The following is a 17,122-nucleotide window of genomic DNA, read 5'->3' as shown; positions in this document are numbered from 1 at the left end:
GTCAGGAAAATAACCTCACACTCAACGTCAACAAAACTAAGGAGATGATTGTGGACTTCAGGAAACAGCAGAGGGAACACCCCCCCATCCACATCGATGGAACAATAGTGGAGAGGGTAGCAAGTTTTAAGTTCCTCGGCATACACATCACAGACAAACTGAATTGGTCCACTCACACAGACAGCATCGTGAGGAAGGCGCAGCAGCGCCTCTTCAACCTCAGGAGGCTGAAGAAATTCGGCTTGTCACCAAAAGCACTCACAAACTTCTACAGATGCACAATCGAGAGCATCCTGGCGGGCTGTATCACCGCCTGGTATGGCAACTGCACCGCCCTCAACCGTAAGGCTCTCCAGAGGGTAGTGAGGTCTGCACAACGCATCACCGGGGCAAACTACCTGCCCTCCAGGACACCTACACCACCCGATGCTACAGGAAGGCCATAAAGATCATCAAGGACATCAACCACCCGAGCCACTGCCTGTTCACCCCGCTGTCATCCAGAAGGCGAGGTCAGTACAGGTGCATCAAAGCTGGGACCGAGAGACTGAAAAACAGCTTCTATCTCAAGGCCATCAGACTGTTAAACAGCCACCACTAACATTGAGTGGCTACTGCCAACACACTGTCAATGACACTGACTCTACTCCAGCCACTTTAATCATGGGAATTGATGGGAAATTATGTAAATATATCACTAGCCACTTTAAACAATTCTACCTTATATAATGTTACTTACCCTACATTATTCATCTCATATGCATACGTAGATACTGTACTCTATATCATCGACTGCATCCTTATGTAATACATGTATCACTAGCCACTTTAACTACGGTTTACATACTCATCTCATATGTATATACTGTACTCGATATCATCTACTGTATCTTGCCTATGCTGCTCTGTACCATCACTCATTCATATATCCTTATGTACATATTCTTTATCCCCTTACACTGTGTATAAGACAGTCGTTTTTTTGGAATTGTTAGTTAGATTACTTGTTGGTTATTACTGCATTGTCGGAACTAGAAGCACAAGCATTTCGCTACACTCGCATTAACATCTGCTAACCATGTGTATGTGACAAATAAAATTTGATTTGATTTGAGAAGTAATGAGTTAAACAGGGAAACTGTTGTCGGGTTCGAGAAGTAATGAGTTAAACAGGGGAAACTGTTGTCGGGTTCGAGAAGTAATGAGTTAAACGGGAAACTGTTGTCGGGGGAAACTGTTGTCGGGTTCGTTGAAGTAATGAGTTAAACAGGGAAACTGTTGTCGGGTTCGAGAAGTAATGAGTTAAACAGGGGAAACTGTTGTCGGGTTCGAGAAGTAATGAGTTAAACAGGGGAAACTGTTGTCGGGTTCGAGAAGTAATGAGTTAAAGTAGACGCTCACAGCCAATGGAGTGGACAGGTTGTCTCAGTGACTCTCTCGCTCCGTCCACAGCTACTAGATCATCTACTTACTTTTATGTTATGTGTTTGTCTATTGGTTTATATAAGTGGAGCTCCTGCTGTCTCTATTGTGCTGCTGTGCTATGACCCATGAAACCATTTACATCTCACACACACACACACACACACACACACACACACACACACACACACACACACACACACACAGAGACACACACACACAGACACACACACACAGAGACACACACACCACATACACACACACACAGAGACACACACACACACACACAGAGACACACACACACACACACACACACACACACACACACACACACACACACACACACACACACACACACACACAGACACACACACACACACACACACACACACACACACACACACACACACAGAGACACACACAGAGACACACACACACACACACACACACTCTCAGAGACCACACACACACACACACACACACACACACAGAGACACACACACACACACACAGAGACACACACACAGACACACACACCACATACACACACCGCACACACACCTGTGTGTCTCTGTGTGTGTGTCTCTCTGTGTGTGTGTGTGTCTCTCTGATGTCATCCCTTCCCCACCTGCAGCAGCAACATCACTGATGTCATCCCTCCCCCACATGCAGCAGCAACATCACTGATGTCATCCCTCCCCCACATGCAGCAGCAACATCACTGATGTCATCCCTCCCCCACATGCAGCAGCAACATCACTGATGTCATCCCTCCCCCACATGCAGCAGCAACATCACTGATGTCATCCCTCCCCACATGCAGCAGCAACATCACTGATGTCATCCCTCCCCCACATGCAGCAGCAACATCACTGATGTCATCCCTCCCCACATGCAGCAGCAACATCACTGATGTCATCCCTCCCCCACATGCAGCAGCAACATCACTGATGTCATCCCTCCCCCACATGCAGCAGCAACATCACTGATGTCATCCCTCCCCCACATGCAGCAGCAACATCACTGATGTCATCCTGACCCCACATGCAGCAGCAACATCACTGATGTCATCCCGACACCCCACATGCAGCAGCAACATCACTGATGTCATCCCTCCCCCTCATGCAGCAGCAACATCACTGATGTCATCCCTCCCCCACATGCAGCAGCAACATCACTGATGTCATCCCTCCCCCACATGCAGCAGCAACATCACTGATGTCATCCCTCCCCCACATCCAGCAGCAACATCACTGATGTCATCCCTCCCCCACATGCAGCAACATCACTGATGTCATCCCTTTCTTTCTTTCTTATTTTATCTGTTGTTGATCTTCTCAGACCAAAACCTTACAGGGGAAAAAAAGTTTTGCTGATGAATATGGTAACTCTCAACCTCTCCCCACCTCTACCCCCTCCTCCTTTCTATCACTAACCTCTCTCACCCCCCCTCTCTCCTCCACTTCCCTGTTCCCTCTCTCCCTGCAGATTATGAGAAGATGTTTGGTACTAAGTGTCATGGCTGTGACTTTAAGATCGATGCTGGGGACCGCTTCCTAGAGGCCTTGGGATACAGTTGGCACGACACCTGCTTCGTCTGCGCTGTAAGTCTCCTGATTCACCTGGACCTCTGTCTATCTCACCTCCATCTCCATTTGTCTCTACCTCGGTCTACCTCACCTCCATCTACATTTGTCTCTACCTCGGTCTACCTCACCTCCATCTACATTTGTCTCTACCTCGGTCTACCTCACCTCCATCTACATTTGTCTCTACCTCGGTCTACCTCACCTCCATCTACATTTGTCTCTACCTCACCTCCATCTACATTTGTCTCTACCTCGGTCTACCTCACCTCCATCTACATTTGTCTCTACCTCGGTCTACCTCACCTCCGTCTACATTTGTCTCTACCTCGGTTTACCTCACCTCCGTCTACGGTCGCCTCTACCGGTTTACCTCACCTCTGTCTACGGTCGCCTCTACCGGTTTACCTACACTTAGGTTGAAGTCATTAAAACTCGTTTTTTCAACCACTCCAGAAATTTCTTGTTAACAAACTATAGTTTTGGCAAGTCGGTTAGGACATCTACTTTGTGCATGACACACAGTTTTTACAACAATTGTTGACGGACACAATATTTCACTTATAATTCACTGGATCACAAGTCCAGTGGGTCAGAAGTTTACATAAACTAAGTTTACTGAGCCTGTGAACAGCTTGAAAAATTCCAGAAAATTCCATCATGGCTTTAGAAGCTTCTGATAGGCTAATTGACATCATTTGAGTGGATGTATTTCAAGGCCTACCTTCAAACTCAGTGCCTCTTTGCTTGACATCATGGGAAAATCAGAAGAAATCAGCCAAGACCTCAGGAAAATATTGTAGACCTGCACAAGTCTGGTTCATCCTTGGGAGCAATTTCCAAATGCCTGAAGGTACCACGTTCATCTGTACAAACAATAGTACGCAAGTATAAACACCTTGGGACCACGCAGCCATCATCCCGCTCAGGAAGAAGACGCGTTCTGTCTCCTAGAGATGAACGTACTTTGGTGTGAAAATGCTGGAGGAAACAGGAACAAAAGTATCTATATCCACAGTAAAACAAGACCTATATCAACATAACCTGAAGGCAATGCTACCAAATACTAAGTGAGTGTATGTAAACTTCTGACCCACTGGGAATGTGATGAAATAAATAAAAGCTAAAATAAATAATTCTGTCTACTATTATTCTCACATTTCACGTTCTTAAAATAAAGTGGTGATCCTAACTGACCTTAAGACAGGGAATTTTTACTAGGATTAAATATCAGAAATTGTGAAACTAAGTTTAAATGTAGTTGGCTAAGGTTTATGTAAACTTCCGACTTCAACTGTACCTTCGTCTCTACCTGTCTCTCTTGAACCTGCTCCAACCTACGTCTCTCTACCTGTCTCTCCTGAACCTGCTCCAACCTACGTCTCTCCTGAACCTGCTCCAACCTACGTCTCTCCTGAACCTGCTCCAACCTACGTCTCTCCTGAACCTGCTCCAACCTACGTCTCTCCTGAACCTGCTCCAACCTACGTCTCTCCTGAACCTGCTCCAACCTACGTCTCTCCTGAACCTGCTCCAACCTACGTCTCTCCTGAACCTGCTCCAACCTACGTCTCTCCTGAACCTGCTCCAACCTGTCTCTCCTGAACCTGCTCCAACCTACGTCTCTCCTGAACCTGCTCCAACCTACGTCTCTCCTGAACCTGCTCCAACCTACTCTCCTGAACCTGCTCCAACCTACGTCTCTCCTGAACCTGCTCCAACCTACGTCTCTCCTGAACCTGCTCCAACCTACGTCTCTCCTGAACCTGCTCCAACCTACGTCTCTCCTGAACCTGCTCCAACCTACGTCTCTCCTGAACCTGCTCCAACCTACATCTCTCTACCTGTCTCTCCTGAACCTGCTCCAACCTACGTCTCTCTGCCTGTCTCACCTCAGTCTCTCTCTCTCTCTCTTCTCTCTCAGTTCTGCCAGATAAACCTGGAAGGGAAGACGTTCTACTCTAAGAAGGATAAGCCGCTGTGTAAAGGCCATGCCTTTGCTCCCGTCTGAGAGGGAGGGGGGAGAGAGAGGTGGTTCAGAGGGGACAGGAACCGTTCTCTGAACCCTGAAGACCTCCGCATCGCACAGCTCCAGTCACTCTCCACTCCACTGCAAACCAGACAGCTTTTCAGATCCTCACTATCGCTCAGCTAAAGATGTGTTCACATATACTTCTATCCCTGGACTTTTCAAATGCATCCTGTGCTGGCTCCCTCCCTCTGGCTCCCTCCCACTGGCTCCAACTAACTAACTGCCTAGTTTCTCTACTGTTGTTCCTCATAGCAGGTTACTCTAGTATCATGTTGTAGTGTTATTACAAACATCATTTCAAGCCTTAGCTCAATGCTGTATGTCTCATGTATTACCAGTGAACCACTGAATATGAATATGAATATATATATATATATATATAATGTCATTCTCCCTCTGATTGTGATGCTAACCACTGTTGTTGACAAGTCATTCTTTACTGCAATGTGTTTGGGCAGCGGCTGTTAGTTTGGTAAAATATCACACTTAGCTCCATTTCACTTTGAAGTGACTTTAAAGTTGAACCAACCATTTTATTGTGTCATTTTCTAAGATGTTACATTTAACTATCGCTCCACTACTGACTTCATTTAAAGTCCCCTCTTAGTCTCTGGTTCATTTGATGCCCCTCTATACTCCAGTACTTAAGGTAATATAAGGGGCAACCTTATTCCAGTACTGTTGGTAATGGGCAACAGTACTGCAGTAAGGTTGCCCCTTATATTACCTTAAGTACTGGAGTAAGGTTGCCCCTTATATTACCTTAAGTACTGGAGTAAGGTTGCCCCTTATATTACCTTAAGTACTGGAGTAAGGTTGCCCATTACCAACAGTACTGCAGTAAGGAAATCAGTCAATTGAAAAAAATTAATTAGGCCCTAATCTATGGATTTCACATGACTGGGCAGGGATGCAGCCATGGGACGGCATAGGCCGTCAGCCAATCAGATTCATTTTGTTTTATCATATCCGTCCCCCTTCCCACACGGGAAGAAGCCGGATGTGGAGGTCCTGGCATGGTTAAACGTGATCTGCGGTTGTGAGTCCGGTTGGATGTACTGCCAAATTCACAAAAAACAACGGTTGAGGCATCTTATGGGGAAATAAAGATACAATTCTCCGGCAACAGCTCTGGTGGACGTTCCTTTAGGCAGCAGGCCAATCGCACTCTCCCTCAACTTGAGACATCTGTGGCAGTGTGTTGTGTGACAAAACTGCACATTTTAGAGTGGCCTTTTAATGTCTCCGGGACAAAGTGCACCTGTGTAAATAGAACCCTATTCCCTACATAGTGCACTACTTTAGACCAGGACCCTATTCCCTATATAGTGCACTACTTTAGACCAGAGCCCTATTCCCTATATAGTGCACTACTTTAGACCAGAGCCCTATTCCCTATATAGTGCACTACTTTAGACCAGGGCCCTATTCCCTATATAGTGCACTACTTTAGACCAGAGCCCTATTCCCTATATAGTGCACTACTTTAGACCAGGGCCCTATTCCCTATATAGTGCACTACTTTAGACCAGAGCCCTATTCCCTATATAGTGCACTACTTTAGACCAGAGCTCTATTCCCTATATAGTGCACTACTTTAGACCAGGGCCCTATTCCCTATGCCCCATTCCCTTTATAAAGTAGTGCACTATATAAAGGAAATAGGGAGTACTTTAGGACACAGACCATATTGCACTGGTCACTATAGATACTGTAGAACACTCCATATTGATCCCAGAATACTTCACTTCACGACAGCTATATTAGTAATTGATTCGTTTAAATTAGAATAGTACATCATAAAAAGGATTTAGTATTTTGAAGCATCACTATCAATGTACTATTTATGGAAATAAACTATGGCTTGTTTACAGGGCTGGGGGTCAAATCCAGTTTAAACTATGGAAGTGAGATCTCACAGAACATTCTAGAATATCGTTACAACTAATTGACTGTTGGAATTGGAGTTGGAATTGACCCTAACTTTTTTTTTAAATGGGATTTGTAGTCATTGTGTTGTCCTGGGATTTGTAGTCATTGTGTTGTCCTGGGATTTGTAGTCATTCTATACAAGTGGCTGTATGTATTGAACCAAATACTGTATAATCTAGGGCTCTATTCAATCCCAATCTTTGAAATTCATCTTTACATCGTTAATTAAATTTAAAAGCAATGTTCCGAACTGTTTTTTTTGGCGGAGACTGCATGGTAAATGCTGTATATATCGGCTCAATAGCAAAAAAACGTTTTAAAAAAATAAAGTGAAATCTGTAACTCTTCAGCAACACCTGTTTGAATAAAAGTCAAGTCTCACAAGAGGCCTGTGAAGTAGTTATTTGTTGGGTGTGTTTTGAAACCAAATAATTTAGTAATGTACTGTGTTTGTTTGTTTGCAGAGGGCTGAGATGGTTCTCGTCTGACATGAACCCATTTCTACAATTGTACACAATGTCAACCTAATGGTCTGATTCCCCCACTAACGTCAACTTCTGCTCCAAGAAAAATAGGATTATAATTATAAAATAAAATTGTTGTTGTTAAAGTATTGTCTTTTCAAGCTTTGCACACTGAGCTTTTACGAAAAAATACTTAAATTCGAACGAAAAACTGCTGTATTCGTGTGTACACGCTAGAGATGTTTTTAGAGGAATAATTGATATCCTTGATAGATGAGCTTTATTGTGTATTAGAACCAGTTAATGAATAAATAAATAAAATGTCTGCATTCCATACTCTCTTTTCCCTCTGCAGATCCGGCGCTGGAACGAATAATTTAGACAGGCGGTTTTTCGTCGGACCTCCTATGATCGGGAGTTTCAAGTTTGAGGAAAGCGTACAATGTGTCCGACCATTTCTACCGATCTGTTTGGCGGTTATGAATAGTCTATTTTATATACAGTGGGGCAAAAAAAAGTATTTAGTCAGCCACCAATTGTGCAAGTTCTCCCACTTAAAAAGATGAGAGGCCTGTAATTTTCATCATTGGTACACTTCAACTATGATAGACAAAATGAGAAAAAAACATCCAGAAAATCACATTGTAGGATTTTTTTATGAATTTATTAGCAAATTATGGTGGAAAATAAGTATTTGGTCAATAACAAAAGTTTATCTCAATACATTGTTATATACCCTTTGTTCTATGATGAAAATTACAGGCCTCATATCTGTCTGCCTCCCTTTCTATCGGTCTTCACTTGAGCTATTGCTTGTGAAGTTCAACATTGTATCAAATTATCACAGGGCTCAGAACAGGGCAGCACGGCTGGCCCTTAAAAGTACACGGAGAGCTAACATTAATGACATGCAAGTCAATCTCTCCTGGCTCAAAAGGGGAAGAGAGATTGACTTCCTCATTACTTGTTTTTGTAAGAGGTATTGATAAACTGAAGGTACTGAGCTGTCCGTTTAAATAATACTAGCACACAGCTCGGTTACCCATGCATATCCCACAAGTCCAGAACAGACAATGGGAGGAGCACAGTACTACATAGAGCCATGACTACATGGAACTCTATTCCACAGTACTACATAGAGCCATGACTACATGGAACTCTATTCCACAGTACTACATAGAGCCATGACTACATGGAACTCTATTCCACAGTACTACATAGAGCCATGACTACATGGAACTCTATTCCACAGTACTACATAGAGCCATGACTACATGGAACTCTATTCCACAGTACTACATAGAGCCATGGAACTCTATTCCACAGTACTACATAGAGCCATGACTACATGGAACTCTATTCCACAGTACTACATAGAGCCATGGAACTCTATTCCACAGTACTACATAGAGCCATGGAACTCTATTCCACAGTACTACATAGAGCCATGGAACTATATTCCTCAGTACTACATAGACCCATGACTACATGGAACTCTATTCCACAGTACTACATAGAGCCATGGAACTCTATTCCACAGTACTAAATAGAGCCATGGAACTCTATTCCACAGTACTACATAGAGCCATGACTACATGGAACTCTATTCCACAGTACTAAATAGAGCCATGGAACTCTATTCCACAGTACTACATAGAGCCATGACTACATGGAACTCTATTCCACATCAAATAACTGATGCAGCAGTAGAGTCAGATTTAAAATGCAGGTAAAAAATACACCTCATGGAACAGCGAGGACTGTGAAGTAACACAAACATAGACACATGCATACACACACATGCATACACACACACGATAACATACGCACTATACACACGTACACATGGATTTTGTGTTGTAGATGTGTACTAGTGGAGAATGGGCCTGAGGGCACACACTCAGTGTGTTGTAGATGTGTGCTAGTGGAGAATGGGCCTGAGGGCACACACTCAGTGTGTTGTAGATGTGTACTAGTGGAGAATGGGCCTGAGGGCACACACTCAGTGTGTTGTAGATGTGTGCTAGTGGAGAATGGGCCTGAGGGCACACACTCAGTGTGTTGTAGATGTGTACTAGTGGAGAATGGGCCTGAGGGCACACACTCAGTGTGTTGTAGATGTGTGCTAGTGGAGAATGGGCCTGAGGGCACACACTTAATGTGTTGGAAATTATTTTATGAATGTATTGTAATGTTTTTAAAATTATATAACTGCCTTCATTTTGCCAGGCCCCAGGAAAAGTAGCTGCTGCCTTGGCAGGAACTAATGGGGATCCATAATAAACCCCAGGAAGAGTAGCTGCTGCCTTGGCAGGAACTAATGGGGATCCATAATAAACCCCAGGAAGAGTAGCTGCTGCCTTGACAGGAACTAATGGGGATCCATAATAAACCCCAGGAAGAGTAGCTGCTGCATTGGCAGGAACTAATGGGGATCCATAATAAACCCCAGGAAGAGTATCTGCTGCCTTGACAGCAGCTAATGAGGATCCATAATAAACCCCAGGAAGAGTAGCTGCTGCCTTGGCAGGAACTAATGGGGATTCATAATAAACCCCAGGAAGAGTAGCTGCTGCCTTGGCAGGAACTAATGGGGATCCATAATAAACCCCAGGAAGAGTAGCTGCTGCCTTGGCAGGAACTAATGGGGATTCATAATAAACCCCAGGAAGAGTAGCTGCTGCCTTGGCAGGAACTAATGGGGATTCATAATAAACCCCAGGAAGAGTAGCTGCTGCCTTGGCAGGAACTAATGGGGATCCATAATAAACCCCAGGAAGAGTAGCTGCTGCCTTGGCAGGAACTAATGGGGATCCATAATAAACCCCAGGAAGAGTAGCTGCTGCCTTGGCAGGAACTAATGGGGATCCATAAAAACCCCAGGAAGAGTATCTGCTGCCTTGACAGCAGCTAATGAGGATCCATAATAAACCCCAGGAAGAGTAGCTGATGCCTTGGCAGGTACTAATGGGGATCCATAATAAACCCCAGGAAGAGTAGCTGCTGCCTTGGCAGGAACTAATGGGGATACATAATACACCCCAGGAAGAGTAGCTGCTGCCTTGGCAGGAACTAATGGGGATTCATAATAAACCCCAGGAAGAGTAGCTGCTGCCTTGGCAGGAACTAATGGGGATCCATAATAAACCCCAGGAAGAGTAGCTGCTGCCTTGGCAGGAACTAATGGGGATCCATAATAAACCCCAGGAAGAGTAGCTGCTGCCTTGGCAGGAACTAATGGGGATCCATAATAAACCCCAGGAAGAGTAGCTGCTGGCTTGGCAGGAACTAATGGGGATCCATAATAAACCCCAGGAAGAGTAGCTGCTGCCTTCCTGAACTAATGGGGATCCATAATAAACCCCAGGAAGAGTAGCTGCTGCCTTGGCAGGAACTAATGGGGATCCATAATAAACCCCAGGAAGAGTAGCTGCTGCCTTGACAGGAACTAATGGGGATCCATAATAAACCCCAGGAAGAGTAGCTGCTGCCTTGGCAGGAACTAATGGGGACCCATAATAAACCCCAGGAAGAGTAGCTGCTGCCTTGGCAGGAACTAATGGGGATCCATAATAAACCCCAGGAAGAGTAGCTGCTGCCTTGGCAGGAACTAATGGGGATCCATAATAAAACCCCAGGAAGAATAGCTGCTGCCTTGGCAGGAACTAATGGGGATCCATAATAAACCCCAGGAAGAGTAGCTGCTGCCTTGGCAGGAACTAATGGGTATCCATAATAAACCCCAGGAAGAGTAGCTGCTGCCTTGGCAGGAACTAATGGGGATTCATAATAAACCCCAGGAAGAGTAGCTGCTGCCTTGGCAAGAACTAATGGGGATCCATAATAAACCCCAGGAAGAGTAGCTGCTGCCTTGGCAGGAACTAATGGGGATCCATAATAAACCCCAGGAAGAGTAGCTGCTGCCTTCCAGAACTAATGGGGATCCATAATAAACCCCAGGAAGAGTAGCTGCTGCCTTGGCAGGAACTAATGGGGATCCATAATAAACCCCAGGAAGAGTAGCTGCTGCCTTGGCAGGAACTAACGGAGATAAATAATAAACCCCAGGAAGAGTAGCTGCTGCCTTGACAGGAACTAATGAGGATCCATAATAAACCCCAGGAAGAGTAGCTGCTGCCTTGGCAGGAACTAATGAGGATCCATAATAAACCCCAGGAAGAGTAGCTGCTGCCTCGGCAGGAACTAATGGGGATCCATAATAAACCCCAGGAAGAGTAGCTGCTGCCTTGGCAGGAACTAATGGGGATTCATAATAAACCCCAGGAAGAGTAGCTGCTGCCTTGGCAGGAACTAATGGGGATTCATAATAAACCCCAGGAAGAGTAGCTGCTGCCTTGGCAGGAACTAATGGGGATCCATAATAAACCCCAGGAAGAGTAGCTGCTGCCTTGGCAGGAACTAATGGGGATCCATAATAAACCCCAGGAAGTGTAGCTGCTGCCTTGGCAGGAACTAATGGGGATCCATAATAAACCCCAGGAAGAGTATCTGCTGCCTTGACAGCAGCTAATGAGGATCCATAATAAACCCCAGGAAGAGTAGCTGCTGCCTTGGCAGGTACTAATGGGGATCCATAATAAACCCCAGGAAGAGTAGCTGCTGCCTTCCAGAACTAATGGGGATCCATAATAAACCCCAGGAAGAGTAGCTGCTGCCTTGGCAGGAACTAATGGGGATCCATAATAAACCCCAGGAAGAGTAGCTGCTGCCTTGGCAGGAACTAACGGAGATAAATAATAAACCCCAGGAAGAGTAGCTGCTGCCTTGACAGGAACTAATGGGGATCCATAATAAACCCCAGGAAGAGTAGCTGCTGCCTTGGCAGGAACTAATGGGGACCCATAATAAACCCCAGGAAGAGTAGCTGCTGCCTTGGCAGGAACTAATGGGGATTCATAATAAACCCCAGGAAGAGTAGCTGCTGGCTTGGCAGGAACTAATGGGGATCCATAATAAACCCCAGGAAGAGTAGCTGCTGCCTTGACAGGAACTAATGGGGATCCATAATAAACCCCAGGAAGAGTAGCTGCTGCCTTGGCAGGAACTAATGGGGATCCATAATAAACCCCGGGAAGAGTATCTGCTGCCTTGACAGGAACTAATGAGGATCCATAATAAACCCCAGGAAGAGTAGCTGCTGCCTTGACAGGAACTAATGGGGATCCATAATAAACCCCAGGAAGAGTTGCTGCTGCCTTGACAGGAACTAATGGGGATCCATAATAAACCCCAGGAGGAGTAGCTGCTTCCTTGGCAGGAACTAATGGGGATCCATAATAAACCCCAGGAAGAGTAGCTGCTGCCTTGGCAGGAACTAATGGGGATCCATAATAAACCCCAGGAAGAATAGCTGCTGCCTTGGCAGGAACTAATGGGGATCCATAATAAACCCCAGGAAGAGTAGCTGCTGCCTTGGCAGGAACTAATGGGTATCCATAATAAACCCCAGGAAGAGTAGCTGCTGCCTTGGCAGGAACTAATGGGGATTCATAATAAACCCCAGGAAGAGTAGCTGCTGCCTTGGCAGGAACTAATGGGGATCCATAATAAACCTCAGGAAGAGTAGCTGCTACCTTGGCAGGAACTAATGGGAATCCATAATAAACCCCAGGAAGAGTAGCTGCTGCCTTGGCAGGAACTAATGGGGATCCATAATAAACCCCAGGAAGAGTAGCTGCTGCCTTGGCAGGAACTAATGGGGACCCATAATAAACCCCAGGAAGAGTAGCTGCTGCCTTGGCAGGAACTAATGGGGATCCATAATAAACCCCAGGAAGAGTAGCTGCTGCCTTGACAGGAACTAATGGGGATCCATAATAAACCCCAGGAAGAGTAGCTGCTGCCTTGGCAGGAACTAATGGGGATCCATAATAAACCCCAGGAAGATTAGCTGCTGCCTTGGCAGGTACTAATGGGGATCCATAATAAACCCCAGGAAGAGTAGCTGCTGCCTTGGCAGGAACTAATGGGGATCCATAATAAACCCCAGGAAGAGTAGCTGCTGCCTTGACAGGAACTAATGGGGATCCATAATAAACCCCAGGAAGAGTAGCTGCTGCCTTGGCAGGAACTAATGGGGATCCATAATAAATACAAATCTGGGTCTGGTACGAAGCTGTTGCTAACGAACTTGCAACATTGTATCAACTAGCCTATTCCGGGCCCTCAGAGGTTCCTGCGCCAGGGAACTCGAACAGAACCCTGTTGTATTTATGTTGTTTACACTGGATCATATATGGTGATCATCAGATCATAATATTTCTCTCTTTCACACCGATGCTTGGTGATTATAGACGCCAGGAGTGTTCAAAAAATGATGAACTATCATTCGCAATAGAAGTTTTTATTTAAAAAAAAACGAATAAAAAGAAAGAAATGAGTGCTGTTTGTGGAGAGTTAAGACTATCAGAAATAAATAATTGCCAATTGAGCACGTTCCTACATATGCATCCATTCTGCACCTTATCTTCCACACCCCCTTCCCCTTCCTCTTGATTTTTTTTTATTATATTGAAGACACGTTATCTTTAGATGCTTTTCACTGACAGCCGCAACGCAATAATCAGGTAGACATATTGTCATGCGCGCTACCCAAATTGCAGACTTCGCAAACACACTTGTGGTTTTGAAACAATCCACAGCTATTTTTTTGTTTAAATGAGCTAGTGATCCTCTGTGGCGAAGTTATGCTCCCTACTGAAGTATTTTCTATTGTTTTATTTAGACAGGATTAATGATATAATTTTACTTTAGAGGAATCCATCATCCTAACACTGCACTGTGCACCTGCTGAATCCGGAGATCCACCCTGTTATTGTATTTATTTAACCTTTATTTAACTAGGCAGAACAAATTCTCATTTACGATGACGGCCGACCCCAGCCAAACACAGACGACGCTGGGTCATTGTCCGCTGCCCTCTGGGGCTCCATATCATGGCCGGTTGTGATACAGCCTGGAATCGAACCAGGGTCTGTAGTGACGCCTCTAGCATTGAGATGCAGTGAGCGCTGCGCCCCTTTATCCAAAAAGCAGGCATGCAGGCAACAAGCTTAGGTCTGCATATTGTTGCCATAGAATCGCATTGGGACTGTACTGGACAGATTTTTGGCAAGAGTGAGCCCTCTCACTTCGCCTCACCCTCTCTGCTGAAACCACAGTATCTCACCGGAGAAAGCATCTGAGAGAGCAAAATAGTGCCCCTCTATAACTATCTGTTTATCTGATGCTTATAGTATGACATACTCTTTTGGTCCAGACAGCATCAGTCTGTGTTGCCCAGCAACAGCCCCAAAACATCACTGCTCTAGAGGAGATCTGCATGGAGGAATGGGCCAAAATACCAGCAACAGTGTGTGGAAACCTTGTGAAGAATTACAGAAAATGTTTGACCTCTGTCATTTTCCACCATAATTTGCAAATAAATTCATTAAAAATCCTACAATGTGATTTTCTGGATTTTTTTTTCTCATTTTGTCTGTCATAGTTGAAGTGTACCTATGATGAAAATTACAGGCCTCTCTCATCTTTTTAAGTGGGAGAACTTGCACAATTGGTGGCTGACTAAATACTTTTTTGCCCTACTGTACCTTTTCCTTGATGGCCAAAAAGCTCAATTTTAGTCTCATCTGACCAGAGTACCTTCCCCCATATGTTTGGTGCGTCTCCCACCTGACTTTTGACGAACACCAAACGTGTTTTCTTATTGGCTTTTTTTCTGGCCACTCCTCCATAAAGCCCAGCTCTGTGGAGAGTACGGCTTAAAGTGGTCCTATGGTCAGCTTAAAGCTTTGCAGTCCCAGGGTCATCTTTGTCTCTATGGCATGCAGCTAGCCATTTGGGGATGCAGACTCTCCCTAGCCATTTTGGGATGCAGACTCTAATCTGCACTGTGGAGCATTTTTGCAGCTCCTAGCCAGGGTCATGCAGACTGAGCCTTAGCCATTTTGGGATCAGACTCTCTAGCCATTTTGGGATGCAGACTCTCTGGTAAATGCCCTAGCCATTTTGGGATGCAGACTCTCCCTAGCCATTTTGGGATGCAGACTCATTTTGGGATCCCTAGCCATTTTGGGATGCAGACTCTCCCTAGCCATTTTGGGGATGCAGACTCTCCCTAGCCATTTTGGGATGCAGACTCTCCCTAGCCATTTTGGGATGCAGACTCTCCCTAGCCATTTTGGGATGCAGACTCTGCAGACCCTAGCCATTTTGGGATGCAGACTCTCCCTAGCCATTTTGGGATGCAGACTCTCCCTAGCCATTTTGGGATGCAGATCCCCAGGGATCTTCTGTTTGGGATGCAGACTCTCTAGCCTAGCCATTTTGGGATGCCTAGCCATTTTTGCAGAAATTTTGGGATGCAGACTCTTCTAGCCATTTTTTAACAATATATAGGGTCTTCTGTTTTGAAAGTAAAATTTACGTTGTTTTAACAATATATAATTTATTTACATAGATTTCAGGTTGAATTACTATACAAACCTTTCTGAAATGTCATCGTTAGATATATACATAAGGCCAAGTAAACACTTGAAAGCACTTAGAAACGAATTTCCAAAATTCTACCCACAAATCCATATCATCGTTATCATTGTCTGAAAAGTTACATAAAAGTGCCTCGACTAAACACGCTTTTTTCTATCTCCACAAATGTTTTTTTGACCACACTTTACACTGAGTATACAAAACATTATGAACACCTGCTCTTTCCATGACATAGACTGAAAGCTATGATCCCTTGTTGACGTCACATGTTAAATCCACTTCAATCAGTGTCAATGAAGGGGAGGAGACAAGTTAAAGAAGGATTTTTAAGCCTTGTGACAATTGAGACATGGGTTGTGTATGTGTGCCATTCAGAGGGTGAATATGGGTAAGACAACATATTTAAGTGCCTGTGAACGGGGTATGATAGTAGGTGCCAGGCGCAGTGGTTTGACTGTGTGAAGAACTGCAACGCTGCTGGGTTTTTCTCGCCCAACAGTTTCCTGCGTGTCCACCATCCAAAGGATGTCCAGCCAACTTGACACAACTGTGGGAAGGATTGGAGTCAACATGGGTCAGCATCCCTGTGGAACGCTTTCGACACCTTGAAGAGTCCATACCCCAACAAATTGAGTCTGTTCTGAGGGCCAAATGGGGGGGGATAGAGGAGGGTGTTCCTAATGTTTGGTATAGCCAGTGACAATAAGGAACAGAAAAGTTTAAAAAAATAAAAAATAAATAAAAAAAGGAATTATATAATTGCATAAGCGCTGTGTTGCGTGAGATACATACAGCATTTATTTTACTTGCAGAAAGGCAAGGAACATTGAATCAAGGAAATAAATAGAAAAAAACATATAGAAGTCGATTTATTTTCTGTTGAAAAAAGGAAATTGATTTCAGTCAGAGTGAAACATCAAGATCACACACATGGAAATTCTTGACACTGAATAACAATGATTGAAGCTGAGGAAATGTAGTGTGTGAAAGGTATCCATTTTTCCATCTAAGCAGAGTCTACAACTCTCTTGGTAAAAGCGTCCATGTCATTTTAAAAAACTGTCAAACTTGAGCTTTCAATCCGAGAGAGAAGAAAGCTTTGCGACGGAAATGGCATTTGTCATCCATTATGACAGCTAGTGACGTTTGTGTCAGACAAAGACCATGGAGTCCCAAAT

The 17,122-nt window shown here is 44.6% G+C and overlaps 1 protein-coding gene across 4 annotated transcripts in view; it reads left to right on the top strand.

Moving 5' to 3' along the window:
* The window catches only part of pdlim7 (PDZ and LIM domain 7), a 64,366-nt gene extending 58,319 nt beyond the window's left edge, over positions 1 to 6,047 (top strand). For 2 of the 4 annotated variants that reach the window (XM_042303541.1, XM_042303542.1), the window contains exons 10-11: positions 2,911 to 3,026; positions 4,933 to 6,047. In XM_042303541.1, the coding sequence (XP_042159475.1) occupies positions 2,911 to 3,026; positions 4,933 to 5,019 (203 nt within the window). In that variant the 3' untranslated portion in view covers positions 5,020 to 6,047. The remainder of the gene's footprint in view (positions 1 to 2,910; positions 3,027 to 4,932) is intronic. The other 2 variants (XR_006079605.1, XR_006079604.1) reach the window with 2 other exon arrangements.
* The last annotated feature ends 11,075 nt before the right edge of the window (positions 6,048 to 17,122 follow it).

This window comes from Oncorhynchus tshawytscha, linkage group LG21, assembly GCF_018296145.1.
Source record: "Oncorhynchus tshawytscha isolate Ot180627B linkage group LG21, Otsh_v2.0, whole genome shotgun sequence".
Classification (NCBI taxonomy): Eukaryota; Metazoa; Chordata; class Actinopteri; order Salmoniformes; family Salmonidae; genus Oncorhynchus; species Oncorhynchus tshawytscha.
This window is presented reverse-complemented; position numbering and strand designations above follow the sequence as displayed.